The sequence below is a fragment of the Anarhichas minor genome, unplaced genomic scaffold, assembly GCF_050575085.1.
Source record: "Anarhichas minor isolate MPS153535 unplaced genomic scaffold, ASM5057508v1 ptg000048l, whole genome shotgun sequence".
Lineage (NCBI taxonomy): Eukaryota > Metazoa > Chordata > Actinopteri > Perciformes > Anarhichadidae > Anarhichas > Anarhichas minor.
The window spans coordinates 840,097-867,541 of record NW_027466494.1 but is presented as its reverse complement, the minus strand read 5'-3'; the positions used below and the strand labels follow the sequence as shown (position 1 = coordinate 867,541).

Sequence of the window (27,445 nt, the reverse complement as noted above, 5' to 3'; positions counted from 1 at the left end):
TGTATTTCCATGTAATGAAAATGCATATTTAGAGGTATTTTTGAAAAGCAATGGAATTTTCACGATGTCTTCTTCTTAAACAGAGGCTCCTGAATTTGACCTGAAGAATTACCCCAAGAATACAGTTTACGTGAGAGCAGGATCCAACCTAACCTTTGAGATTCCTCTCACTGCCAGGCCCATGGCTAAGGTGACTATGTCCAAGAACAATGTTGTCATCAAGGGATCCAAGAGGCTGCTAACTGAAGTGACTCCGGGCAGTTTAACCATCACCCTAAATGAAAGCATTGCAAGTGACGCTGGCAAATATGAAGTCACTGCCTCTAATGTGGGAGGAACCACCAAGATCTTCCTTATCTTCATTGTGATGGACAGACCGGGACCTCCTGTTGGTCCAGTCGAGGTCGGTGAGGTCGGAGAAACCACAGTCTGTCTGAAGTGGGCTGTTCCAGAGTATGATGGTGGCAGTCCTGTTACCAACTACATTGTTCTGAAACGTGAAACCAGCACTCCTAACTGGGCAGAAGTGTCAACTAGCATTGCCCGAAGCTCAATCAAGGTGACTAAGCTGACCAAGGGAGAGGAGTATCAGTTCAGGATCAAGGCTGAGAACCGCTTCGGTGTTAGTGACTATATTGACACCAAGCCAATCATGATAAAGCTTCCATACAGTAAGTAATAGTGTGTGTGTGTGTGTGTGTGTGTGTTGGGGTCTTACTCTTTTAATTATCCATTTCCTTTGACAACTTTTGTTTTATGGATGATCTTTCTGAATAAACATTAACGTGTTGTCCATTACAGCCATCCCTGGGCCTCCATCCACACCATGGCTCGGCTATGTATCCAAAGAGAACCTTAAAGTCTGCTGGAATGAGCCAGTCAATGATGGTGGAAACACTGTGATTGGATATCATCTCCAGATGAAGGAGAGGAGCAGCATCCTCTGGCAGAAGGTCAATAAGACGCCAATCTCAGGAAACCAGTGGCGAGTTGCAAACATCTGCCCTGGCCTCATCTATGAATTCAAGGTGGCAGCTGAAAATGCCGCCGGTATTGGAAAGATGAGCAAGACTTCTGAAGAGGTGCTTGCTATTGATGCCTGTGGTAAGTGACTTTAATTTGGATCTCCTTCACCAGCTTTAAGGGGACCCATAGCATTAAATAGTATAAGAGCTTACACTAACACTGTTGTTTCACTGAAATTACATCTTTCACAATTTAATGTTGCAGAGCCCCCAGCAAATGTCCATATCACAGAAGTCACCAAGAACTCAATTAGACTGGCCTGGCAGAGGCCTCCATACGATGGTGGCAGCAAGATTACCGGCTACAGTGTGGAAAGGAGGGAAGCTCCCAGTGGCAGATGGGTGAAGGCCAACTTCACAAACATCATTGAACTGGGCTTCACTGTTTCTGGACTGAACCAGGATGAGTCTTATGAGTTCAGAGTATACGCCAAGAATGCTGTTGGGTCCGTCAGTAACCCGTCTCTCATTGCTGGCCCAGTCACTTGTGTCGACGCGTGTGGTGAGTATTTGATTAAGATGTGTTTGCATGTCTTATTTGATTTGTTGGATTAATATGTACATTATTTATATTGATAATCTTGTGTCCCACAGGTGCCCCTGCTATTGACCTTCCTCCGGAGTATCTGGATGTGGTTCAGTTCAAGGCTGGAGCTTCAGTTAAGCTTAAAGTCGGAATCATCGCCAAGCCTCTGCCAACCATTGACTGGCTCAAGGACGGAAAGGAGCTGATAGCAACTTCTACCCTGTCTATTGAAAGCACCACCGACTCTTCTGCTGTGCTGATCAAGGATGCAGCTCGCTTTGACACGGGCTCATATGAGGTCAAGATCAAGAATGTTCTGGGCTCAGCATCTGCAACCATTAGGATTGAAATCCTAGGTATTTACAAATTCTTGCCTCACCTTTTCATGTTTCCATAATTCTGTACATATCCAATTTAAATGGAGATGTAATTCCTGTATTTTATGATCATATACACTAACTTTTTTTTACCCCCCTCAGACAAACCTGGACCCCCAGCCGGCACCATTACATTCAACTCCATCACGGCAGACAGGATAACCTTCAGCTGGCAGCCTGTGCCTGAGTCTGACCAGGGAGGTTTCAAGGTGACCCACTACATTGTTGAGAGGCGTGAAACCAGCCGAGTGGTCTGGTCGACAATCTCTGACCAACACGAGCAGACATATGCCTCCGTCAACAAGCTAATGCGTGGAAACGAGTATGTGTTCCGCGTAATGGGCGTTAATAAGTACGGAGTTGGAGAGCCACTGGTGTCGGAGCCTGTCATCGCTAAGAACGCCTTTGGTAAGTTTTGGGCTGTAGGATGCTGTGAATTTGATTGTTGATGTGAGTGTGAAGTCAGAGGAGATTTTATGATTGAGTGTCTACAGTTTTCTAAGTTTTCCTGTTTAGGTAACACTCTATATAAACTAAATACATTTCTCTGCAGAACTGATCTATTGTCTTTTTCCAAATTCTTTGATTTCATGAGAAAAAAAGATTGTTACTTATGTTATCATTTCAAACATGTTTGTTATACATTTCTATAGTAACTCCTGGACAGCCTCGTACTCCTGAGGTGAATACCACAACCAAGACCACCATGGTGGTAGAATGGGACAAACCAGGTGTAGACGGAGGTAGCACCGTGACGGGCTACTACCTGGAGAGACGCGACAAGAAGAGCTTGCGCTGGATCAGAGTTTACAAAGACCCTGTCACTGGCATCAAACAGACGGTCTACCATCTGACAGAAGGAAACGAGTACCAATATCGCATCTGTGCCATTAACAGGGCCGGAGAGGGACCGTTCTCTGATACGTCAGACTACTACAAGGCTGCTGACCCAGTTGGTAAGTGGTCCAACATTCACAGATTTCCAACCATAACAAGAGAGATAAATACAGAACACTCCCACTAAACAAATACATTTTGCTTACAGATCCACCAGATGAGCCTTGCAAGCTGAAGGTGGTGGACTCCACCAAGACATCCATCACCTTGGGCTGGTCCCAGCCAGAATGGGATGGAGGCAGTGAGGTCACCAGCTACATGGTGGAGAAGCTTGTAGAGGGAGAGAAAGAATGGGCTATGATAACCTCTAGGGGAGAGGTCAAGACAACAGAATACACAGTTCACGACTTAAAACCAGATGTCAACTACTTCTTCAGAGTCTCTGCTGTCAACTGTGCTGGCCACGGAGAGCCTCTGGAGATGACGGAGCCCATTCAAGCTAAGGATATCCTGGGTAAATTAATCACAGATATTGAAAATGTGAAGCGTGTTCAGTATGTAACATATATGTCTAGTTCTTATTTACGTTGCTCAAATATAATAGTCCCTGTGTGACGATGTGTATTCATGATTTTCACAGAGGAGGCCCAGATCGACTCGGATGTGGCCATGAGAACTCACTATATTGTGAAGGCTGGCAAGGACGTGGAGCTGTCTGTTCCCCTGAAGGGCAGACCTGCTCCCACTGCTTCCTGGAGTAAGGGAGAAGAATGCATTGACCGTGACCCCAAATACGAGTTCCACCACTCAGACACCACCACAGTTCTTGTGATGCGTGAGGTGACCAAGCTGGACACCGGAAAGTACACAGTGAAGCTCGAGAATGGCGTCGGAGAGCCAAAGTCGCTAACCCTGTCCATGAAGGTCCAGGATACTCCAGCTCAGTGCAGGAACCTGGTCCTGAAGGACGTGACCCGTGGACAGGTCACTCTATGCTGGGAGCCTCCACTTCTCGACGGCGGTGCTGAGATCACACACTACATTGTTGAGAAGAGGGACTCCTCCAAGAGATCCTACTCTGCAGTGGCAAGCAAATGCACGGACACAACATACACCATTGAAGACCTCTCAGAGAAGACATCCTTCTTCTTCCGCGTGTTAGCAGAAAATGAGAACGGTGTTGGTGATCCATGTGAAACACTTGACCCTGTGAAGGCCACAGAGACTCCAGGACCAGTGAAGGAGGTTTCTATGAAGGATTCATCAAAGACCTCCGTCACTCTGCAGTGGCTGAAGCCTGATTACGATGGCGGCAGCATCATCTCTGACTACGTCATTGAGCAGAAGCTGAAGGACCAGGACTGGTCAATGGAAGGAATCAGCAGACAGTGTGAGTTTGAAGTCAAGAAACTCAAGGAGCACTCAGACGTGTTCTTCAGAATTGCTGCCAGGAATGACAAGGGACGGGGCGACTTCGTTGAGATTGGGCCTATCAAGGTTATTGACTACATTATCACACCTGAGGCAAGCCTCGCAGAGTACCCAGGTGGCCGTATCAATGTTCGTCTGGGTCACAATGTGCACATCGAGCTGCCATACGTAGGTAAACCCAAACCTTCTATCCTGTGGCTGAAGGACAACCTGCCTCTGAAGGAGAGTGACATAATCCGTTTCAAGAAGACAGAAAACATAGCCACTCTAATGATTAAGAATGTAACAAAGGAGAATGAGGGTAGATACACTCTGACCCTTGACAATAAAGTCAATAGGAAATCAGTCCACATCCATGTCATCACACTTGGACCTCCATCAAAGCCTGTTGGACCCATCCGCCTGGATGAAGTGAGAGCTGAGAGCATGATGATCTCCTGGGATGAACCCAATGACGACGGTGGTGGAGACATCACCTGCTACGCTGTAGAGAAGCGTGACACCTCCAAGTCTGACTGGAAGATGGCCTGCTCCAGTGTAGTGGATACTCAGTTCAAGGTCCCCAACCTGATCAAGGGTGTCCAGTACCAGTTCAGAGTGAGTGCTGAGAACAGATACGGTGTCAGCGAGCCTCTTGTATCCCAGATAGTCATTGCCAAGCACCAGTTCAGGCCTCCAGGCCCACCAGGCAAGCCTGTTGTATACAACGTCACCAACGATGGCATGACCATCCAGTGGGAGCAGCCCATTTATGACGGCGGTACCCCCATCCAGGGCTTCCATGTGGAGAAGAGGGAAAAGAATAGCATCATGTGGCAAAAGGTAAACACTATGCTGATCAAAGAAACGGATTTCAGAATCTTGGAGCTCATTGAAGGTCTTGAGTACTCCTTCAGAGTCTACGCCCAGAACGACTCTGGCTTCAGCCGGATGAGTGATGAGAGCAAGCCAATCATGGCTGTCAGTCCTGTTGGTGAGTGCAGATTTAGACCATTACATTATTTTGTTTATTTTTTAGACTTCTAACATGCAGAATATTGGAATAATGGCAAGTTCAGCAAAATAATTTCTGTTCATAAATTGGACTAGAATGACAGCACTTTAACAAAAATGAATTCAAAGATTCATCTGATGTCTTCCAGATCCTCCTGGTCAGCCCGACTACACTGACGTGACAAGTGACTCAGTGACACTGAAATGGGATGCCCCCAAACGTGATGGTGGTAGCAAGATTACCAGCTACAGCCTTGAGAAACGCCAAGGACATGGACGCTGGTTCAAGGCCAACTTGTCTGATGTACATGACTGCCTGTACACCGTCACTGGGTTGGCAATAAATGAACGCTACGAGTTCAGAGTGACTGCCAGAAATTCAATCGGTGTCGTCAGTCCTCCCTCCAACTCCTCTGGCTTGATTGTGGTCAGAAGTGAGAACGGTGAGTAAAAAGAACTTGGAGGATGACTGTAATATTAGCAGCTTGAATGTGTTCTTCATCTTTTCTTTGTCATTCAACGTTGAGTTGTCAAGTTTTAAGCTAAGTACTGTACTAATTCCATTCCTTTATCCTTTAAACTAGCTACTCCTAACATTGAGTTTGGCCCAGAGTACTTTGAGGGTTTGACGGTGAAGGCAGGAGATAAAATCAGGCTGAAGGCGACCATCACCGGACGCCCTGTTCCCAAGGTCGTCTGGTTCAGAGACGGTGTGGAGGTCACCAAAAGGATGATGGACATCATCAATGTAGCTGGATCCAGCACCCTGTTTGTCAGGGACGCTGATCGTACACACCGTGGCCACTACACTGTGGAGGCTACTAACGGATCTGGAAGCCGGAAGGAGAATATCCTTGTTCAAGTCCAAGGTACGCAATTTTGACATTTATACTCTTTATAATATATTGCAGTTGTACACCGCTTTATTTACTTATTCATGTTCTAACTTCAATCTCACACTCCCATGTGATACAGACACACCTGGGGAGCCGGTGGGACCCATGACTTTCAGCAACATCTCAGAGGGTAAATGCACTCTGACTTGGAACCCACCGGAGAACGACGGCTGCTCAGAGATTACGCATTACATCATTGAGAGGCGTGAGACTGCCAAGATTTCTTGGTCTTTGGTGTCTGACGAATGTACAGAATGCAATTTCAATGTAACCAAGCTCATCAAGACCAATGAGTACCAGTTCAGGGCCTCTGCTGTTAACAAGTTTGGAGTTGGCAGACCTTTGGAGTCCAGCCCAGTCATTGCACAGATGCAATACAGTAAGTGGAAAGTTGGAAAAGCTGTTCTTGTTTTAAAATGTAATATTATATTTTTAGTTTTCTATATTTTTCAAATATTGAACTAATCTATCAAAAATGTTCCCTCAGCTACTCCTGATGCTCCAGGCACTCCTGACGCTACTGAAACGACAGGAGAGAGCATCACACTGTCGTGGACTCCTCCGACATCTGATGGAGGAAACCCCATTCAGCATTACCTCCTTGAGAAACGGGAAAAGAAGACTGTCCGATTCTACAAGGTGACTACCAAGAAGCCCATCATCGAATGTGCTCACAAGGTGCTCCACCTGACAGAGGATATGGAATACGAGTTCCGTGTCATGGCCGTGAACGATGCTGGTGCTGGAGCTCCTAGCAGCATCTCTATACCTATCAAAGCTTCCGAGCCAAAGGATATTCCTTGTGCTCCATCTGTGGTCTGTGTGTCCGACTCCACCAACACCTCCATCAGCCTGGAATGGTCCAGGCCAGCTGAGGACGGAGGCATGGAGATCATGGGCTACATTATTGAAATGGTGAAGGGAGAAGAGACCGAATGGAAGAGAGTAAATGAGGAGCTGGTGGCAGAAACAAATTACACGGTGACTGGTCTACAGATAGGAGCTGAGTACAAGTTACGTGTTGCAGCTGTAAACCATGTGGGTAGAGGCGATGACAAGGAGATTCCAGAGCCTGCTCAGGCTGTAGACTGGCTAACACCACCACAGGTGGATATTGACGCCACCTTCAAGCAGACACACATTGTCAAGCCTGGAGGCTCAGTGTGCTTGGGCATCCACTTCAGAGGAAAGCCAATTCCCAATGCCACATGGGTGAAGGAAGAAGGCGAGCTGGGCGTCATGTCAGAGGTCACAACTACAGATGGATACAGTTCTTTAAGCATTGAAAACTGTTCAAGAAATGATACAGGCAAATACACTGTTAACCTGGAGAACGCTAGTGGCAGCAAGGCCATTACATTCACTGTAAAGGTTTTGGACACTCCTGGCCCTCCACAAGCTGTTGCCTTGAAGGAGGTGTCCAGAGGCTCGGTCACAGTTATCTGGGAGCCTTCTCTCAATGACGGTGGAGCACGAATCCATCACTATATTGTTGAGAGGCGCGAGGCTAGCCGTCGCACATGGCAGCAGTCTGGTGGCAAATGCAAGCAACATATCCTGAAGATCCAGGACCTGCTGGAGGGAGTGCCATACTTCTTCAGGGTCTCAGCCGAGAACCAGAACGGTGTGGGTGAGGCGTTTGAGCTCACTGAGCCTGTCATTGCCACCGCAGAGCCAGCATCACCAAAGAGAATGGACATCCTGGATACCACAGACAGCTCTGTTGTCCTGGGCTGGCTGAAACCAGAGCATGATGGTGGCAGCCGCATTCAGTGTTACATCATTGAGGCTAAGCCAAAGGGTGCAGACAAATGGGTAGTGGTTGGCAACACCAATAATCTCACCTATGTGGTTGAAAAGCTCAACAAGGGTGATGAGTATGACTTCCGTGTGAAGGCCAAAAATGAATCGGGTTCCAGCACACCCAGAGAAACTCTGGCTCCTGCGCTGGTCAAAGAGCCTCATATTGAACCTGCTGCTGACCTCAGTGAGATTACCAACCAGCTCATCACATGTAATTCTGGCAGAACCTTCATCATTGATGTTCCCATTACTGGTAGACCTGCTCCGAAGGTCACCTGGAAGCTGGAAGAGATGAGGCTAAAGAACTCAGACAGAGTCTCCATCCAAACAACTAAGGACAGAACCAGCATCTCAGTCAAGGAGGCGATGAGAGGAGATGGTGGTAAATACTACCTGACTCTGGAGAACGTGGCTGGAACCAGGACGTTCACTATTGAAGTTATTGTCACAGGTAGACCCAGTCCTCCAACCGGACCCATCGAAATCTCATCCATCACCTCTGAGTCCTGTGTCATTAACTGGCAAGCACCAGAGGATGATGGTGGCACTGGAATCACCAACTACATCCTGGAGAAGCGAGAGTCTGGCTCCACCGCCTGGCAGCTGATCAACTCCAGCGTTAGGCGCACATCTCTCGATGTCAGTCACTTGACCAAGTACATGCAGTACACATTCAGGGTCTCTGCTGAGAATAGATTTGGTGTCAGCAAGCACACTGAGTCTGAGACTATTGTTGCAGAGCATCCTTTCAGTAAGTACTACTCCCCAAACAAACCTATTCACAAATGTAACTTTTCATTTTAAGAACAGATTTACTTTTTAAGCATTTCTTAGACTATTAATATCTGTGAAAAAGTATTCTACTGAATCAGGCTGGCCTTAAGATGACTGTGACATAATGACAAAATCTCGTTTTTTATCACAGCACCTCCTGGCCCTCCAACAAGGCCTTCAGTCTTCAATGTCACTGCTAACACAATGACCATAAAATGGGAGGAGCCCTACCATGATGGCGGAAGCAAGGTGACAGGCTACTGGATCGAGAAGAAGGAGAGGAACAATATCCTGTGGGTGAGGGAGAACAAGATCCCTTGCTTTGACTGCTACTGCAAGATGGAAGGCCTAGTTGAAGGCCTAGAGTACCAGTTCAGGGTTTATGCCATGAACAGTGCTGGACTAAGCAAAGCCAGCGAGGCCTCCAAGGGAGCAGTTGCTCAAAACCCAGTTGGTAAGTTTTGACAGTTTAGGATCTAGCTATCCAGTGACTTTTTAGGTAATACTCCATAAATCCAACATGTCTGATCTGTTTTTTTAGATTCACCAAGTAAGCCAGAAGTCACAAATGTTACAAGAAGTACTGTGTCCCTCAAATGGTCGGCTCCACTCAACAATGGTGGTAGTCCGATTGTGGGCTACATCATTGAGCGTAAGCCGTACACTTTGACGGGTGAAGGCCGCTGGCTCAAGTGTAACTACACCAATGTGGTGGACACTTTCTACACCGTTACCGCCCTGGGAGAAGGAGAGCCCTATGAGTTCAGAGTCATCGCCAAGAATGCCAACCAGGTCTTCAGCATCGCCTCGCAGTCCACTGGCTCTGTGCAGTGCAAGACCGACTTCGGTAAGATCTGCATCTGGGATTGTGATACAATACCGTCAATACATCACAATGAAAAGTATTTAATAAAACAATAACATTAAGATGAAACAGTCTAATGTGCCCTGCTAAGTTAGCGTGAGCAACACCTTAAGGCTTAAACCTGTAGAATGAATTCAATGTGCATTTATTACAGTCCCAGAAAAGGAGTCCTATCTTATCAAAAATTGCTTCATGATCATGTTCCTTTTCCACCCAACAGAGCCTCCAAAGGCCCAGCTGGACAGCAAACTCCTGACTGAAACCGTCAGGGTCAGAGCTGGTTCAGACCTGGTTCTGGACGCTGCTGTGGGAGGCAGGCCGGACCCCAAGGCTTCCTGGTCAAAGGGCAGCAGGGATCTGGAGCTGTGTGAAAAGTATCACCTGCAGTACACCTCCACCAAGGCCATGGCCATCATCAAGTTCTGTGACAGAGATGACACTGGAAAGTACATCCTCACGGTCAGGAACGTAAGCGGAACCAAGACTGCTGAGGTTAACGTCAAAGTGCTTGGTAAGAGAGAGAGCTTTGTTTTTCAGCATTGCAGATTACACTTATTAGTTTGTCATAGTTATCTTAAGAGTATTACAATGAGCACACCTTTTTGTTTTTTCCAGACACCCCTGGAGTATGTGAAGGCTGCATTGAGGTCAGCAAGATCACAGAGGAGTCGTGCACACTGAGCTGGAAGCCTCCTCTCGAGGATGGCGGTGACGAGATCTCCCACTTTATCGTAGAGAGGCGAGACACCAACAGACTCAACTGGGTCATCATGCATGTCGAGTGCAAAGAGCTCACCTGCAACATCACAGGACTGTTCAAGAACACAGAGTACCTGTTCAGAGTCCGGGGAGTCAACAAATATGGATCTGGAGTCCACCTGCAGTCCGAGGCCATGGTAGCCAGAAACACTTTCAGTAAGTGATTATTGTTGATAATATTTTTTAAAAACTGCTCTTTTATCTTTAAACAAGGATCCCACTAAGATGAAAGCAAGACAAAACCTACTCGCAAACTATTTGACTTAAAGATAAAACAACAAATTTAATTCTCATAACTTCTAACACTTCAAACACCTTTCCTGCCCTCCAGCTGTGCCAACTCCTCCTGGCACTCCAGAGATCCTGGTGTCAGGAGAGGACTTTGCCACCATCGAGTGGCTGAAGCCAGAGAGCGATGGCGGCAGCCCGCTGATCCACTACCTGGTGGAGAGGCGCGAGAGAAAGAGTGCCCGCTGGGTGAAGGTGAACAGAGACGGAGCTTTCCTGGACACCATGCTGAAGGTGTCCGGTTTGACTGAAGGCTACATCTACCAGTTCAGAGTGACGGCCATCAATAAGGCCGGAGAGAGCGAACCCAGCGAGGTTTCTCTGTACATCGTCTGCAGAGTGCCAACATGTAAGTCCAGTTTGTCTTTTGTAACATGACTAATGGGTAACAATGTCTATAAACACATCAGTAGATCCTTTTAGATGTCACAGATCTATTGATCCTCATTCCTGTATGCTGTCCTCTCAGGCACCCCTGCTCCTCCTTCCATCCCTCGTATCACCGACACTCACGCCGACAGCATCAGCCTGGCCTGGTCCCGGCCCGTGGATGACGGAGGAGCTGATGTGATGGGCTACATCCTGGAGATGCAGGAAGCCGGAGCAGAGGAATGGAAGAAGGCCCATGAGAAGACTTTACGTGCTGCAGAGTACGTGGTGACCGGACTTTCAGCAGGCAAGAAGTATTGCTTCAGAGTGGCCGGTATCAACATCAACGGCACAGGAGACTTCAGTGAACCGTGTGCTGAGACTGAGCCAGTAGAGAGAATTGGTAAGGAATCTGGACAAGCAAATATCTGATACCTTTATAGAGAAAGAGATGAGATATGAAATATATGTCCCTTTATACTAGCTACCTATGACTTAACATTTTAATCAAAAATCACATTCACATACAAAATCCACATGCACACCAGGTTTAAATTTGGTTTTAGTCTTGACTTTTCTTCTTCCAATAAAGTAAATATTATTATGTCTTTCATGGTGTGTTAACATTTATATTGCCATATATTAATTATTCCCTTTTCAAACAGAAACTCCTGACTTTGAGCTCCACGATGACCTGAAGAAGACCATCTGTCTGCGCGCTGGTGGATCCCTCCGCCTGTTCGTAAACGTTACTGGTCGTCCCGCTCCCGCCATCACTTGGAGCAAACCTGGTGTTGAACTCCACAACAGAGGCTTCATTGATGTCACCACCACATCTACCACGCTCATCATCGATAGGGTCCACCGCTACGACGCTGGCAAGTACACGCTGGTAGCCGAGAATTCTGCCGGGAAACAAGAAGTCAACATTCTGGTCAAGGTCTATGGTAAGTTAATGAAGATGTCACCGAACAGAATTGTCATATTACATAGGGCATAGTTTTTTTAAATGTGACTGATACAGTAGCTCTTGGAAATGTGATATATTGACAAAGTATTGTTTTATTGTTAGATACTCCTGGACCAACTGGAGCAATTAAGATCAAGGAGCTGACCAAGGAGTCTGCAACCATTTCTTGGGAAGCCCCAACTGTCGATGGCAGTGCTCCTGTCAACAACTACGTCATTGAGAGGCGTGAGGCCTCCATGAGAGCGTACAAGACCGTCACCTCCAAGTGCAGTAAGACCTCTTACAAGATCGACGGCCTCATGGAGGGCATGCTGTACTACTTCCGGGTCCTCCCTGAGAACATCTATGGCATCGGTGTGCCCTGTGAGACTCCCGACGTCATCCTGGTTTGCGAGGTGCCTCTGCAGCCACACAAGCTGGAGATGATCGACGTCACCAAGAGCACCGTCACCCTGGGCTGGGAGAAGCCCGAGCACGATGGTGGCAGCAGACTGACGGGCTACGTCATCGAGGCCTGCAAGTTTCGCACTGACAAGTGGATGAAGGTGGCCACGCTGAAGACCACTGACTTTGAGCACACCATCGAGAAGCTGAACGAGAGCGAGCAGTACTTGTTTAGGATCAGAGCGATTAACAGCAGAGGAGCCAGCGAGCCCAAAGAGCTTGTTACTGCCATCACGGTACAGGAACAGAGAGGTAACAGCAGTCAAAAACATGTTTTTACAAATGTTTAAAGCAGAAACATTTACTAAAAACACTGCACCCTGCTATCCTTTAGCTCTTTAACCAAGAGGGTTTGAAAGAGGAAAAGTTAGAAATACATGCTTATCAAGGAAACCATGAGGTTGCTACTTTGGGCTCCAGAAATCTGTACATGTTGAAGATGTTCTGTCCAGCAGCAACATTAGGCAAAACATCACAGCTCAGTTCGCAATCTATTTACCAACCAAAGTGGGATGTAAACTACAGTTTTTCCATCTCTCTTTTTCCTTTTCCAGTAATGCCTGTGGTGGACTTCTCCAGTATTCCTCAGAAAGTTGTCAATGTTCTAGCCGGCAAGACTCTGGAGTTGGACCTGCCCCTCATTGGCAGGCCTCCTCCCATCTGCTCCTGGTACTTCAGAGATAACAAGATGAAAGTCACAGATCGTGTCACGATCAAGAGCACTGGCAAGTTCTCCAAACTGACTGTGTCTCAGACCACTATCGATGACACTGGTGACTACTCCCTAGAGGTGAAGAATGCTGTCGGTGTTATCACCGAGGTCATCAAGGTCATCATCCTCTGTAAGGAACCATCCCTCTGTTATTTAGTATTACTGATGCTCATCAAGAGCATGTTACAATAAAGTCATTGTTTCAGGCCGTCACGTTGACTGTAACAATTAATCCTGTAATTCCCCTTTTACCAGCTAAACCTGATGAACCAAAGGGACCCTTCAGGATTGATGAGATTGATGCTACCACCGTCAGCTGCAGCTGGGATCCTCCAGCCAGAGATGGCGGAGCTCCCATCAGTGGCTACGCAGTGGAGCAACGTGATGCTCACAGACCCGGCTGGGTGCCCGTCTGCGATTCTGTTAGCCGACCAACTTTCAAGTTTGACAACCTGATTGAGAGAGATGAGTATGTCTTCCGTGCAGCTGCCATTAATCGCTACGGCGCTGGAGAATTCCTTCAATCTGAGATCATCACCTGCAGGAGCTTGAAGAGTAAGACTTGCTTTGTTTAAGGTTACAGAAATAGTTAATGATTATACAGACTGAACTATGTCAACAGAGGTATGGTAACATGTTTCTCCTCCTCCACAGATGTGCCTGGACCTCCTGGCCGTCCAACCATCTTTGATGTTTCTCGTGATGGCATGACCGTGGCCTGGAACCCGCCAGAAGAAGACGGCGGCCTTGATGTTTCTGGGTACATCATCGAGCGCAAAGAAGTCAGGTCTGACAGATGGGTGCGAGCCAACAAGAATCCCATCACCATGACCAGATACAGGTCGACAGAGCTTATTGAGGGCCTTGAGTATGAACACAGAATCACTGCCCTCAATGCCAGAGGACTTAGCAAACCAAGTCTGGTATCCAAACCAGCAGTGGCAACAGATCCCATTGGTAAGACAACAGTTTCAAAGAAAGCCTTGTTATATTTAGATTTTTAGATAAAACTAAATTCATAACTACAGTGGCGTGGTACCAGAAGTCTTAAAAGAGAAAGCACAGACTCATAGTATCTTTTGTAGCAGCAGCTAAACACACTGACATGTTTCTCTTCCCCGCTCAGATCCACCTGGCTGTCCTCAGAACCCAAGGATCACCGATACCACCAAATCCTCCGTGTCGCTGGCTTGGAGTCCTCCCGATGATGAGGGAGATGCAAGGGTGGACGGTTACCTGATTGAGATGCAGAAGGTGGGCACCATGCCTTGGATCAAGTGCAACACCACACCATCTTTAATCTGCGAGTACACACTGACCAAAATGCCACAAGGAGAGGAGTTCAAATTCCGTGTGATGGCCTGCAATGCTGGTGGCTTCGGAGAACCTGCTGAAGTCCCTGGAACTGTGGCTGTGACCGAGATGCTTGGTGAGTACACAGGTTACATTAACTACCTGCTGTCACTTGTAGTTGTTTAAAACTAATGTAGAATTAAACACATTTTTATAACTATCATTGTCCTCCAGAATCTCCTGACTATGAACTTGAGCTGAAATACAAAGACGTGTACGTCGTACGCCATGGAGGTGTGGTTAGACTCTCTTTGCCCATTAAGGGTAAACCTCATCCAACCTGCAAGTGGTCCAAGGATAGTGGTGCAGTCTCCACCAAGGCCATGATTGCCTCCACGGAGGATGCCAGTGAGCTTGTGATCAAGGGAGCCGAGAGGAGTGATTCTGGAGTGTACGACCTCCTGCTGGAGAATAGGGTTGGCAGGAAGAAGGCCCAAATCAAGGTGAAGGTCATCGGCCGCCCAAGTGCTCCGGAGGGACCAATGGTCTTTGAGGAGATTCAGGCCAACTCTGTCAAGGTGTCCTGGAAGACGCCCACGGATGACGGTGGCTCAGAGATCCTGGGTTACATCGTAGAAAGACGCGAGGCAGCCAGAAATGCCTGGTACATAGTGGACTCTAGAGTGACTGACACTCATCTGGCTGTCAAGGGCCTGAAGGAGGGAACAGGGTACCACTTCAAGGTCACAGCTGAAAACTCCTTCGGTGTCAGCGCCTCTCTGAAGTCAGAGCAGCCACTGGTACCCAAGACTCCTCTCTGTAAGTATTCCTCTTCTTCAGTCTTAAGTGAGCAGTATGAGACCATTTAGTAATGACTCAAAAAAACACTGCATTTTTCAAACCAGGTCGCCCTGAGCCTTCAAGCACTCCACCAGAGATCATGGACATCACCAAGAGCTCCGTGGCATTGGCCTGGTCCAGACCAAAGGACGATGGTGGTTCTACCATCACTGGCTACTTTGTTGAGTACAAGGTAGTGTCCGCTGAAACGTGGTCCCGACACCAGACCAAGATCACCTCTACCATGTTTACTCTGCCTGGACTCACTCCTGACGCAGATTACCAGTTCCGCATTGTTGCCGTCAACAACATCGGCGAGAGTGAGGCTGGTCCTGTGTCTGACCCAGTCACATGCAAGGATCCTTTCGGTGAGTCTCCACTTACTGATAATTAATAGCATCACTATAGTTGCTGGAATTTTCGTCAATCAAGCAGTTAATCAAGACTTCCAATAGTTGGCTGGAATATATACTCTCTCACAGTAAAGTTTGTCAAACAACAACATCAGAATAAAAAGGCAAAGTGGTTATTGTTGGTGTCAGCAATTTGTTGTTTCTTTCCTTCCAGACAAACCAAGTCAACCAGGCGAGATCGACACAGTGAACGTAACAAAGAACTTCATCACCATCCGCTGGCAAGCTCCAGAGTGCGATGGTGGAAAGGAAGTCTTGGGCTACTGGGTGGAGTACAGGAAGTCCATTGAGAGCACCTGGAAGAAGTCCAACAAGCAGAGACTGAAGGAAAAGGAGTTCACCATGCCTGGACTGGCTGAGGCAACAGAGTACGAGTTCAGAGTGTTTGCTGAGAATGAGACAGGAATGAGTCGACCTCGTAGAACTGCCACATGCATCAAGACCAAACTGAGTGGTGAGTACACTGTAGTATATTGTGTGAACATTATTTGTAAGCATTTACCCAACTTGCTCTTCTAAAGAGACCTTTACTATGAGACATTACTAAATGTAACAAACTTTTCCAAAATATTCATCCTCGTTTTGTATGTATAGTTGAAACTAAACCAGGCCTGAGAAAGGAAATGGATGAAGTGACTGCCAAGCTTGGCCAGCCTGGTATCATGAAGTGCCAGATTATTGGCAGACCTGTCCCTGACATCAAGTGGTACCATGCCGGCAAGGAGATTGTTGAGTCTCGCAAGTATGAGATGAGCTCTGATGGCCGCAACCATTCGCTGTCTATTATGACGGATCAGACGGAGGACGAGGGAGAGTACACCTGCAAGGCCATCAACGACGCCGGAGAAGCCGAGACCACAGGCGTTCTGGTGTTGGAGGCTGCTGCATCCTTCCACCCTGATTACCCGCTGAAGGAAACCTACTACGCCGGCCTGGGATCCACTCTGCGTATCCATGCCGTCTACATCGGCCGTCCTGAGCCAAAGATCATGTGGCTGCATGGGGCAAAGACCCTGGAGAACTCAGAGGACATCAGCATTGAAACCACTGAGCACTACACGCACCTGGTGATCAAGAATGTGCAGCGCAGAATTCATGGAGGCAAATACAGGATCAGACTGCACAACCACTTTGGCAGGGACGACACAGCATTCAATGTCGAGATTTACGGTATGTTAATGTGTATTTATTGAAGTGAGGGCACTGGATTTATAAAAGTGATAGTATTAGATTTATAATTGATATCAATACTGTTTCTAGACAAACCTGAGATGCCTCAGGGTCCCATTGTGCTGGAAGCTCTCCTGAAGAACTCCGTCATAATCAGCTGGAAGGCTCCCCAGGACGACGGAGGCTGCATGATTACCAACTACATTGTGGAGAAACGTGAGGACAAGGAGGGCACCGAGTGGGAACTGGTGTCGTCATCCATTAATGGCATATCCTGCCGTGTGCCCAACCTCATTGACAGCGCCGGATACTTCTTCCGCGTGTACGCCCAGAATCGCTATGGTAACAGTGAGCCACTGGAACTCACATCCCCCATCCTTATCAAGAGCCAGCTGGGTAAGTTTTAATCCAATATCCAATAAATGTTTCACAATACTTCATCACTTCATGACTTCAAATGCAAGAGAACTTTAATACACTGCATCAATCTACATGTTAAGAGATACCTATGTACAGTATACTGAAGAAGTTCTGACAATGGTTTGTGATTTATATATTCCGGTCCACAGAGAAACCATCACCACCTGTGTCGCCAGTTGTTTCTGGAATCACCAAGGACTCCTGCGTGGTTTCCTGGAAGCCTCCATTCAGCGATGGCGGCTCCAAGATCAAGAGCTATTGCCTTGAGAAGAAGCACAAGAAGGACAAGAAGGAATGGAGCGATTGGAGTCCGGTGACCACAGACGAGATCAAACAGACGGTGTTCTCCGTCAAGCGTCTGACCGAGGGCGTCGAGTGCATCTTCCGTGTGAAGTGTGAGAACCTGGGGGGAGAGAGTGACTACAGCGAGGAGACCGCTCCCATCGTTCCAGCCACAGCAGTTGAGGTTCGTGCTCCTGCTTTCAAGGAAGAGCTGAGGAACATGAGCGTCAAGTACAATAGCAATGCTACCCTTGTCTGCAAGATCACAGGGCAGCCAAAGCCTGTGATTAAATGGTTCAGACGAGGAAAGGAGATCCACTCTGATGGCAAAAAGATCAAGATACAGGAGTTCAAGGGAGGTTACCACCAGCTGGTCATCACCGAGGCGGTTGAGGAAGACTCCACTGTGTACCAGATCAGGGCCACCAATCAAGGAGGCTCCATCTGTGCTACAGTCTCTCTGGATGTGGAAGGTAAGCTCACAGATACCAAATTTCTCCAACTAGATCATTGTTTTTACATGCTGACTTTAACACTGACCAATTCAAACATATTAAACTAATTTTGAATTTTTACTAAAATATGACATCTCACTTAAATAATGTCTCTCATTTCCAGTCCCTGCCAAGATTAACCTGCCAAAGAACCTGAAGGACAAGGAAGCCATCCCTGCCCTGCGTGGAGAGGTCGTCAATATCAAGATTCCTTTCAGCGGCAAACCAGATCCTGTCATCACATGGCAGAAGGGACAAGATCTTATTGACAGCAATGGCCACTACCAGGTCATTGTCACCAGATCATTTACTTCTTTGGTGTTCACCAACGGAGTCGAGAAGAAGGATGCTGGTTTCTACATTGTCTGTGCCAAGAACAGATTTGGCATTGACCAGCAGACAGTTGAGCTGGATGTAGCTGACGTTCCTGATCCTCCACGTGGTGTCAAAGCCAGTGACGTCTCCAGAGACTCGGTCACACTGAACTGGGTAGCCCCAGCGAATGATGGAGGCAGCAGGGTAATTAGCTACATCATTGAGAAGTGCCCCACCACTGCTGAGAGGTGGGAGCGCGTTGCCCAGTCCCGTGACACCCACTACACCGTTACCAATCTTTTTGGAGGAACCAGCTATCAGTTCAGAATCATCGCTGAGAACAAATTTGGACAGAGTGCTCCATCTGAGACCAGCGGACCTGTCATGACCAAGGAGGACAAATCAAGAGTTCTGCTCTATGACAGAGAGGTTAACGACACTGGACGTGTCCCCAAGGGCAAGGCTCACTCTGATGCCAAGAACATGCACAACAAATATGCCATTGCAGAGGAATTGGGCAGAGGTCAGTTTGGCATTGTCCACCGCTGTGTCAACATCAGCTCTGAGACAACCTACATGGCTAAATTCTTCAAGGTGAGAGGCGCTGATCAAGCAATTGTCAAGAAGGAAATTGCAACATTGAATCTGGCCAAACATACCAACTACCTTCTCCTCCACGAGTCTTACGAAAGCCCAGAGGAGCTGGTGATGATCTATGACTTCATCTCTGGCGTTGACATTTTTGAACGCCTCAACACAGCTGAGTTTGAGCTTAATGAGCGTGAGATTGTCAACTACATCAGGCAGATCTGCTCAGCTCTTGAGTTCCTGCACGCTGAGAGCTATGGACACTTTGATATCAGACCAGAGAACATTGTGTACACAACTAGAACCAGCTCTAATGTGAAGATTATTGAGTTGGGCCAGTCCAGACACCTGACTCCTGGAGACCAAATCAAGATCCAGTATACCGCTGCAGAATATGCTGCCCCTGAGATCCACCAGTGTGACATGGTTAGCACCGTCACTGACATGTGGTCGGTTGGTGTCCTTGCCTATGTGCTCCTCATTGGACTGAATCCATTCACAGCTGAGACCAACCAACAGATGATTGACAACATCTCAAATGCAGCTTACAGCTACGATGACGAGTCCTTCAAGCAGGTCAGTGTCGAGGCATTAGACTTCACCGATCGCTTAATGACTAAGGAACGTAAGCATCGTATGACTGCTGGTGAGGCTCTGGCACATCCATGGCTGACCAAGTCCACAGAGGAGATCGGCACCAGAGCCATCCCAACAGGAAGGCACAAGAGATACTACCAGACAATGGTGAAGAAAGAGTGGAAAACTGTTGTCTCTGCAGCTCGTGTGGCCAGCGGGGGCTCCATCAGATCCCAGCGTGGTGTCTTCATCGCCAAGGTGAAGATCGCTCCGTTTGAACACGGTCCTGTTGGAGGCCAGATCAGCCATGCAGTGGTGAATGAGGGCGACAATGTGAAATTCATCTGCAACATTGATAACTATGATAGCACTACTGAAGTGACATGGTACTGTGGCGTCAGGCAACTTGAAGCTGGTGACAAATATGAAATTGAGTTTGAGGATGGCCTGGCTGTAATCACCATCAACAATGTCACAAGAGCAGATGATGGCACTTACAGGTGCAAGGTTGTGAATGAGTATGGTGAGGACAGTGCCTACGCAGAGCTGTTTATCAACGGGGTTAGATCTTACCGTGACTTCTTCACCACCCGTGTGGTCAAGAAAATAAAGCGCAGAGTCGACACTGCCAGAATGCTTCAGAAGCCACCGGAGTTCACCCTTCCTCTGGTAAACTGTACAGCCTACATTGGTGAGGATGTGCGCTTTAGTGTGACCATCACTGTTCACCCTGAGCCTCGTGTCATCTGGCACAAATCCGGACGGAAGCTCATCCCTGGAGAAGATGACAAGAAATACACCTTCATCAGCGACAAGGGTCTGTACCAGATGATTATCCACAAACTTGATGATGAGGATGATGCTGAGTACAGCGTTGTGGCCCGTAACAGGTATGGAGACGACAGCTGCAAGGCCCGTCTTACTGTTGTTCCTCGACCTAAACCGGCAGACCTCACCCTAAGGCCCATGTTCAAACGTCTGCTCGCAAATGTCGAGTGCAGGGAGGGCCAGAATGTACGCTTTGAGATTAGAGTATCGGGCCATCCCCAACTGAAGTGGGAGAAGGATGGTATGCCTTTAGCCTTTGGACCATCTATTGAGGTTGTGCATGAAGGTCTGGATTACTTCATCCTTCACGTGAAAGACACTCTCCCTGAGGACTCTGGTGTGTACAGAGTTACTGCTACCAACTCTGCTGGATCTGCCAGTTGCCAGGCTACTCTCAAAGTAGAACGCGTCATTCATGTAAAGAAGGAATATGAGCCCAGTGAAAAGGAGAAAAAATTGATGGCTGGAAAGGCAGAATTGGACAAAAAGGTTAGGCTGTCTCAGATTTTGTCTGACACCGTCTTTATACCTTTACCACCCATCGCAGTACAAGCTGTCAGGGAGGCAGCCACCATGTTCACACCTGCTGTGACGACAAAGAAGGGTGAGAAGACCGAGGCTGAGATGCAGAAAGAAAAAGAGGAGAGGAAGAAACGGGCAGATGAGAAGAGGCTGCGTATGCCTTATGACGTGCCCCCTCCTCGAGTCTTTAACCCAGCTGTTCTTGAGGAGGACGTGGAAATAAAACACTTCCAGCCGTTCTCTGACATGAAATGGTACAAGAAGCTGCGGGACCAGTACGAGTTCCCTGAGCCAATGGACAAAATCAAGCAGAAGAGGATGAAGCGTATCCGCCTCTCCAGGTGGGAGCAGTTCTATGAGGTGCCAATCAGGATCAAGGACCAGTATAAGCTTAAGTGGCGCATCTCGGACATGACTCAGGATGACTTGGAGATTGTGAGGCCTGCAAGGCATCGCACTCCTTCCCCTGAGATGGACGCCTACCACAGGATTAGGAGGAGGTCCCTGGGTGACCTGTCGGATGAGGAGCTACTGCTGCCTGTGAATGAGTACCTGTCCATGAAGAGAACCGAGGAGGAGAGGCTTCGTCTGGAGGATGAGCTGGAGTATGGTTACTCAGCTTCTCCACCCAGCCTCAGCCCAGTTCGCTTTGAGCTGTCTGCCCTGCGTCCTTCATCTCCAAGAAAAGTCTACAGCGATGATGAAGAAGGAGACGAAATCCGCAAATATGACTCCTACCGAATTCCATCTAAATACGAGGCTGGCCCAAGTTTTGTTGACCTCCGCCAGCGTCACGACAAAGCCACATACAGACCTCCAAGGCAGAAGGTGTATGAAGAGAGGGAAGATCAGGAGCTGCTGCGCCCATACACAACTGCTCAGAGAATGTCCGCTTACAAGAGTGAACTCAAGCGCATGGAGTTTGAGGAGAAGACTCGAGCCTTCAAAAAGGAATCAACTGTCACTGTTGCAACATACTCTCAGGGCATTGAATCTGAGCACCTGTCATCTTTTACCTCAGAATATGTTCCTAAACCAATCAAGAAGCTCCAAATGCCTGAACTCGCGAGGAGATCTCCTACCCCAGAACGGGCTGCCAAGACTGAAGTGACCATTCCTAAAGTTGACTTTGCTTCCAGGTATGAGGAGAGAAAGCAGGCTCTGAGATCAGAGAGGAGATCAGTGGAGAGGACCTTTGAGGTGGTGACACAGGCTCCTTTCAGCCTTGACCACCGCCCACGTATTACCATCAGGATGCGATCTCATCGCGTACCTCATGGGTCCAGCACAAAGTTCACCCTGAATGTCCAGGCCAAACCAGATCCTGAGGTCAAGTGGTTCCACAATGACAAAGAGATTCATCAGACAAGCAAGTACCACATGACCAACATCAGTGGAGTTCTGACTCTGAAGATCAGCAACTGTGTGACTGAAGATGCCGGCACTTACCGCGTGGTCTGCAAGAACACCAAAGGAGAGACTACCGACTATGCTACATTGGATGTAGCAGGAGAAGAATATGCTGCCTTCTCTTCATTCCAGAAAGATGAGGAGCCTCCATCCTCCCATCTGCCAGAAATGACCAGAACAGAGGTTTATCACGTATCCTCCTCCAAAACGACAGTGAAGGAAAGTGTGACTGAAACTGTGAAAAAGACCACCACTGTTGTTGAGAAGCCAAGGGAGAAGCCTGGTGTTCCTGCCAAGATCCTGACCAAACCACGGTCCCTGACTGTAGAGGAGGGAAGCCTCGCCAGGTTTGAGTGTGATGTGGATGGCGAACCAGCACCTTCTATTTCCTGGCTGCATGATGGAGCAGTTATCGGTTCCTCTGCCCGTCACTACATCGTCTCTACTCAGTACAGCTCCTCCTTCGAGATCTCATGTGTTGAGACGTCAGATGAAGGCAGCTACACTCTGCTGGTGGAAAATGCTGGAGGCAAACAAGAGGCCCAATTCAGTCTGACCATTCGCAAGTCTGAGTCCAAGGAGAAAGTAGTCGCCCCTCCCAGAATCACCTCCCCAGAGGCTAAGTCCCCTCTTGCCAAATCCCCTGAACCGGTCAAAACTCCTCAGAGAGTCAAGTCCCCTGAACCAATCAAGTCACCTCAGAGAATAAAGTCTCCAGTCACACCAAAGTCCCCTACTCCCAAATCCCCAGCTCCATCTGAGAAGGAATCGGGGACTTCTCCAATCAAGTCACCAAAGAGAGTGATGTCACCAACTCTTGAAAAGAAGCCGTCCTTCTCCATCGGGCTGAGTGACGTCACTGCAGCTCCTGACTCTGTCGTCAAGCTCTCCGTGAAGGTAACCGGAGAGTCCAAACCTGCCATCTCATGGATGAAGGACGGAGAGGTAACTGATTCTATAACACTGAAACTGTTCTACTGTTATTATCAATTACTTATGGATGTATAAAGTTTGTGTTTGCGTTTGTGAGGAACTGAATCATATCGTCATGATTGACAGGCTTTGTCTCAGGGAGGGAAGTATGAAATCTTTGAGGAGAATGGCTCAGCTTCTCTTGAGATCTATGAAATGGAGGTCTCTGATTGTGGGCTGTACAAGTGCACCGCTACCAGCGGTGCTGGAGTGGTGTCGACAACCTGCACAGTCACTGTACGAGGTAAGACCTTGGTAACACCTGCTGGTGGAAGCAAGTATCCCTCATAAACCTGCAGCTGAAACCATTCAAACTGTTTCCTAACATGAACTCTTTACATGTGCAAATGACAAATGTGCTTGTCATTTGCATCCTCACAGCTCTTGTTGAAGAAGCAACAACACAAATGATAATTGTGGAGCAAAGAGCTTCTACTGACGCTGCTGCTGCCAGCATGCAGAAACATTTATCTGGCTCATCGGCTCTTATGGAGGCGGCTTCCATGCAGGCCGAGTATTCGTTTGAGAGCACGTCTGCGTCTCGCATGTCCACCATGACGGCTGAGTCCATGGTTTCCATGGTTTCCATGAGCTCCAGCAGCCAAATGGTGGAAACGTCTGCTCGTTCGCATGTCAAGGCCGCGGTTAAAAGAGGTGAGATGCATCAATCTGTTGGTAACTTCAACACTTCAGAAACAGGATGCAAAGATGTGAGCATCTGTGTGAGTGAAGGTGGAGGTAAATATGAATGTGATGAGAGATGGAGTCCTGACTTTTGCATTGATGGTTACAAAGAAATAAGCCTTTGTTTTTACCAAAAATAAAATGTTGTAATATGTTGAAAAGAAGCACATAGTGCTGGTAATAATTTATAATAACAAGTAATCAGTCCGCTGCCAATGAAGCACAAACTGGGACTCGAAGGCCTGAAATAAATGGATTTTAATGGAAGTGAGTGGATTTGTTTGAAACTTTGACATGAAAATGTTGAAGTCTACAAACAGTTGCAAATACTTGTTTTTGACGGTTCAGTGATGATGGGAAACTTAGAACTCTTATTATACATTAAATGTTAAATAATCGTATATAACAGTAATATAGATAAATGACAGATAAGACAACGTTATATTTTGGTACAAAACAAAACAACTCTCTTGTCAAAAATGCAATATATATAACATAATATACAACATATATCTCTGACCTCGTTCTCCTCGTCTCCAGGCGCTCCACCAAAGATCGAAGCTCTTCCCCAGGACGTCAGTGCCGAGCCTGGGAGGTCCCTGACGGTGGCCGGTGTTTTCTCTGGAGACCCGGCTCCGTCCGTCCAGTGGGTCCGCTTGGGTCGGACTCTACCCGACGGAGACGAGCGGTGCCACGTGGAGAACGCCGCCGACCTCTCCACCCTGGTGATCCATGCGGTGAAGGAGGGCGACGGCGGAGCTTACACCCTCCGGCTGTCCAACCAACTGGGCTCCGACTCCGCCACCGTCAACGTTCACATTCGGTCCATGTAAAGAAAAAAGAAAGAAAGTTAATTTATTCCCCCGTTTCCCTCTTCCAGAACCTTTTTATTTAGCGAATTAGCAACGATAATCTACGTGACAAAGATCTGGATTTCTGTTCTTGTAAATATGAACTATTTTTGTACCAATCTTGACATTAATTTATGCCAAACTAGACTCAGAGTCTAACGTTGTTATAAAATGTGCCATATTGGATAACTATGACTTAGGATTTTTGAACAACTTTTCTGTGACACATGTACATAATGTATATAGCCGAATTTAACGGTTATGGGAAATGTATGCATTGTTATTTATGACAATAATATGAAGCGAAACTGGAAAAAGAACAAATGTTTAAACAGGAGAAAGTTCCACGAGGAACGAATACCCTGTCGAACGGAGAAACTAAACTCTGTGCCTCAACGATACGTTGAAGTCTAAAGATCGCCTCAACAGGTAGAGAGGCTCCCTGTTGACGTTACAAACACAAAGACTACGTTATATTGTCTTTGGATATAAACGATATTATTTCCTATGAGTTGTACCGTGAGCATTTAAGACCCTGAGTGCTGTTTGCATTGTACCCTCATGTTTAAGCAGCATAAGCGGCCTTGAGCTCAGACCGACTGCGTCGTACCACCGGGATCTGACGACCAGCAGAGTGCGACGGCCTGCACTCTCAGCGTTTAGAGATCCTTTTTATTTTAAAAAAGAGCGATGTTTTCTGCACCGGACAGCCGGGTCAACTTCATCTAAAACCAAAACATCTTCTGGCAATAAAAAAAGAAAGAAAAGAGGAAACCAACGCCGGCTCTGCGGTGCAGAAGCAGCGCCGTCTCTCGGAGGATAGCTAGCTAGCTAACTAGCATACATATAATATATAGCTAGTTAGCTAACTAGCTAACATGTTTGCGTGTTAAAGAGTGTGAGTGTTTCGTAGCTTTTAGTCATTTCAAAGTGTTGGTGTTCTGGGTTTTCTTGGTTCTCCACAGCGACTCCATCTCCTGTGAGACCAGTAAAGATTCTCTGTTCATTGATTTATTTTATTGATCTGTTCATGTAGAACTATATTTCATATCCTCCTTGAGTTTTATGCATTTCTGATTTAATAAAGCATGATTTCAGCACTACTCAGCGCGTCTGCTGTTTGTGTTTTCTGCTCAATTACTGTAACCGGGGTAACGCTAGCGTGAACAAGTGGTGGAGTTAGCAAGCTAACGTTGGCATGAACACGTGGTGGAGTTAGCAAGCTAACGTTAGCTAGCTAACTAGCAAGCTGCTAAATCAGTAAAATAACTGAAAGCTTCACGTTCACATTGTTATCGTCACTATTAACACTGATTCATTTTATTTAAATGAGGACGTTCACATGACTATTATATTATATGTATATATTATATATGTATGTATATAATATATAGGAGGAACACGGAACCTTCAAGAATTGAAGGCTGTTTGCCGCGGACCCCCTGTTGAAGACCTCTGATTTAATCAGTTTCAGTAAGTGTGTTCAATACTGTTTCCCTGTGTCATTGCATTTTATTACACATAACTTCATTTCTGAATTTATTTGTTTGGTTTTCTGTATGTGTGGATTACTTGGGTTGTTACCGACATCTGGTGAACATTTCATGTCATCTTTAGAAATATATTTACTGAGAAAAATGGTGACGTGTTCAACACTTATTTTACCCGCTGTATATATACTGTACATATAGAGTATTTATATACAGATATATCTCATATAGACCGTGTACATGAAGGTCAGTGGGGTTTAGGAGACATTGACACTAATTTCATGCCACGTGCAGCTGATTAACTGTTTTAACAGATTAACGGTTTTGACACCATGATAATAATAAAACTAAACTTGAGATTATAAAACATTACATCTATTTATATACCAAACCTCTGCTAAAAATAGTCATATTTAAGGTGGAGTGGTTCTCCAGTTCCTCGTACGTGGTTCAGCTAAATCGATCAAATGTCCTATTAGCAGCCTAAATTAACGAGATGATTGACATCAGGCTATCTGGGTTTCTCCAAGGCTGATCCTCTCAAACAGTCTCGTTAATTGGAACCAGACGATCAGGATCAGGATAATTGCGCGTGCCCGTCCTACTTCAAAAGGGGGAAGCGTCGATCACCTAAACCATGATTTTCTAACAGTACAATGTTAAATAAAGTCAAAGAAAGAGCCTCTTTTTACTCCGCTGACGAGCAGGAGATGATCATGAACGCATATGAGGAATTCAAGACCATAATCACGGCAACATCTAACACCTCCACCGCTGCGAGGGCTAGACAAGAAGCACGCAAAATATCACAGACACGTTAAATGCGTAAGTGTTGTAAATGTATCGGCTCATTTTAATGCCTCATCACCCCAATCAATCAGATGATATGTCTTTAAATGAGCTGCTGGCAGTAGGCTTCATGAATGCATCATCCAATGAGATCTATAGCGACAATAATGATCTCAACTCTTTCAGAATAATGTAGCGACCCTTACTCAGGAAAGCTACGAGACGTTATTTTCTTGTGGTCCTTTATTTGCGGACAGTACACAGGCTACTGTGGGCCGTAGCTTACGCCAACAAACAGTCAACACTGTTAACGTTCTGTAACATCTTTAACCATCTGCTCCCGGTCATAGACTAACTCTCGTCGTCCAGGTACACAAAACACAACATCCCACCAGGCATGAGGCCTTCACTGACCTCCGTAAATGCAAGAACCAATCTT

The 27,445-nt window shown here is 46.9% G+C and overlaps 1 protein-coding gene across 1 annotated transcript in view; it reads left to right on the top strand.

Moving 5' to 3' along the window:
• LOC142971624 (titin-like) overlaps window positions 1–25,830 on the top strand; it is a 169,941-nt gene extending 144,111 nt beyond the window's left edge. Inside the window, exons 208-241 of the mRNA XM_076112202.1 lie at window positions 84–671; window positions 802–1,104; window positions 1,231–1,527; window positions 1,620–1,907; window positions 2,031–2,336; window positions 2,582–2,884; window positions 2,974–3,279; window positions 3,406–5,169; window positions 5,339–5,632; window positions 5,774–6,058; window positions 6,165–6,464; window positions 6,573–8,639; window positions 8,814–9,116; window positions 9,204–9,509; window positions 9,748–10,038; window positions 10,143–10,442; window positions 10,618–10,923; window positions 11,044–11,346; window positions 11,609–11,890; window positions 12,016–12,609; window positions 12,912–13,199; window positions 13,325–13,624; window positions 13,724–14,026; window positions 14,196–14,498; window positions 14,597–15,181; window positions 15,268–15,570; window positions 15,770–16,069; window positions 16,210–16,785; window positions 16,876–17,181; window positions 17,355–17,960; window positions 18,106–23,165; window positions 23,280–23,436; window positions 23,574–23,867; window positions 24,417–25,830. Coding sequence (XP_075968317.1) covers window positions 84–671; window positions 802–1,104; window positions 1,231–1,527; window positions 1,620–1,907; window positions 2,031–2,336; window positions 2,582–2,884; window positions 2,974–3,279; window positions 3,406–5,169; window positions 5,339–5,632; window positions 5,774–6,058; window positions 6,165–6,464; window positions 6,573–8,639; window positions 8,814–9,116; window positions 9,204–9,509; window positions 9,748–10,038; window positions 10,143–10,442; window positions 10,618–10,923; window positions 11,044–11,346; window positions 11,609–11,890; window positions 12,016–12,609; window positions 12,912–13,199; window positions 13,325–13,624; window positions 13,724–14,026; window positions 14,196–14,498; window positions 14,597–15,181; window positions 15,268–15,570; window positions 15,770–16,069; window positions 16,210–16,785; window positions 16,876–17,181; window positions 17,355–17,960; window positions 18,106–23,165; window positions 23,280–23,436; window positions 23,574–23,867; window positions 24,417–24,709 — 19,460 coding nt within the window. The 3' untranslated portion in view covers window positions 24,710–25,830. The remainder of the gene's footprint in view (window positions 1–83; window positions 672–801; window positions 1,105–1,230; window positions 1,528–1,619; window positions 1,908–2,030; window positions 2,337–2,581; window positions 2,885–2,973; window positions 3,280–3,405; window positions 5,170–5,338; window positions 5,633–5,773; window positions 6,059–6,164; window positions 6,465–6,572; window positions 8,640–8,813; window positions 9,117–9,203; window positions 9,510–9,747; window positions 10,039–10,142; window positions 10,443–10,617; window positions 10,924–11,043; window positions 11,347–11,608; window positions 11,891–12,015; window positions 12,610–12,911; window positions 13,200–13,324; window positions 13,625–13,723; window positions 14,027–14,195; window positions 14,499–14,596; window positions 15,182–15,267; window positions 15,571–15,769; window positions 16,070–16,209; window positions 16,786–16,875; window positions 17,182–17,354; window positions 17,961–18,105; window positions 23,166–23,279; window positions 23,437–23,573; window positions 23,868–24,416) is intronic.
• The last annotated feature ends 1,615 nt before the right edge of the window (window positions 25,831–27,445 follow it).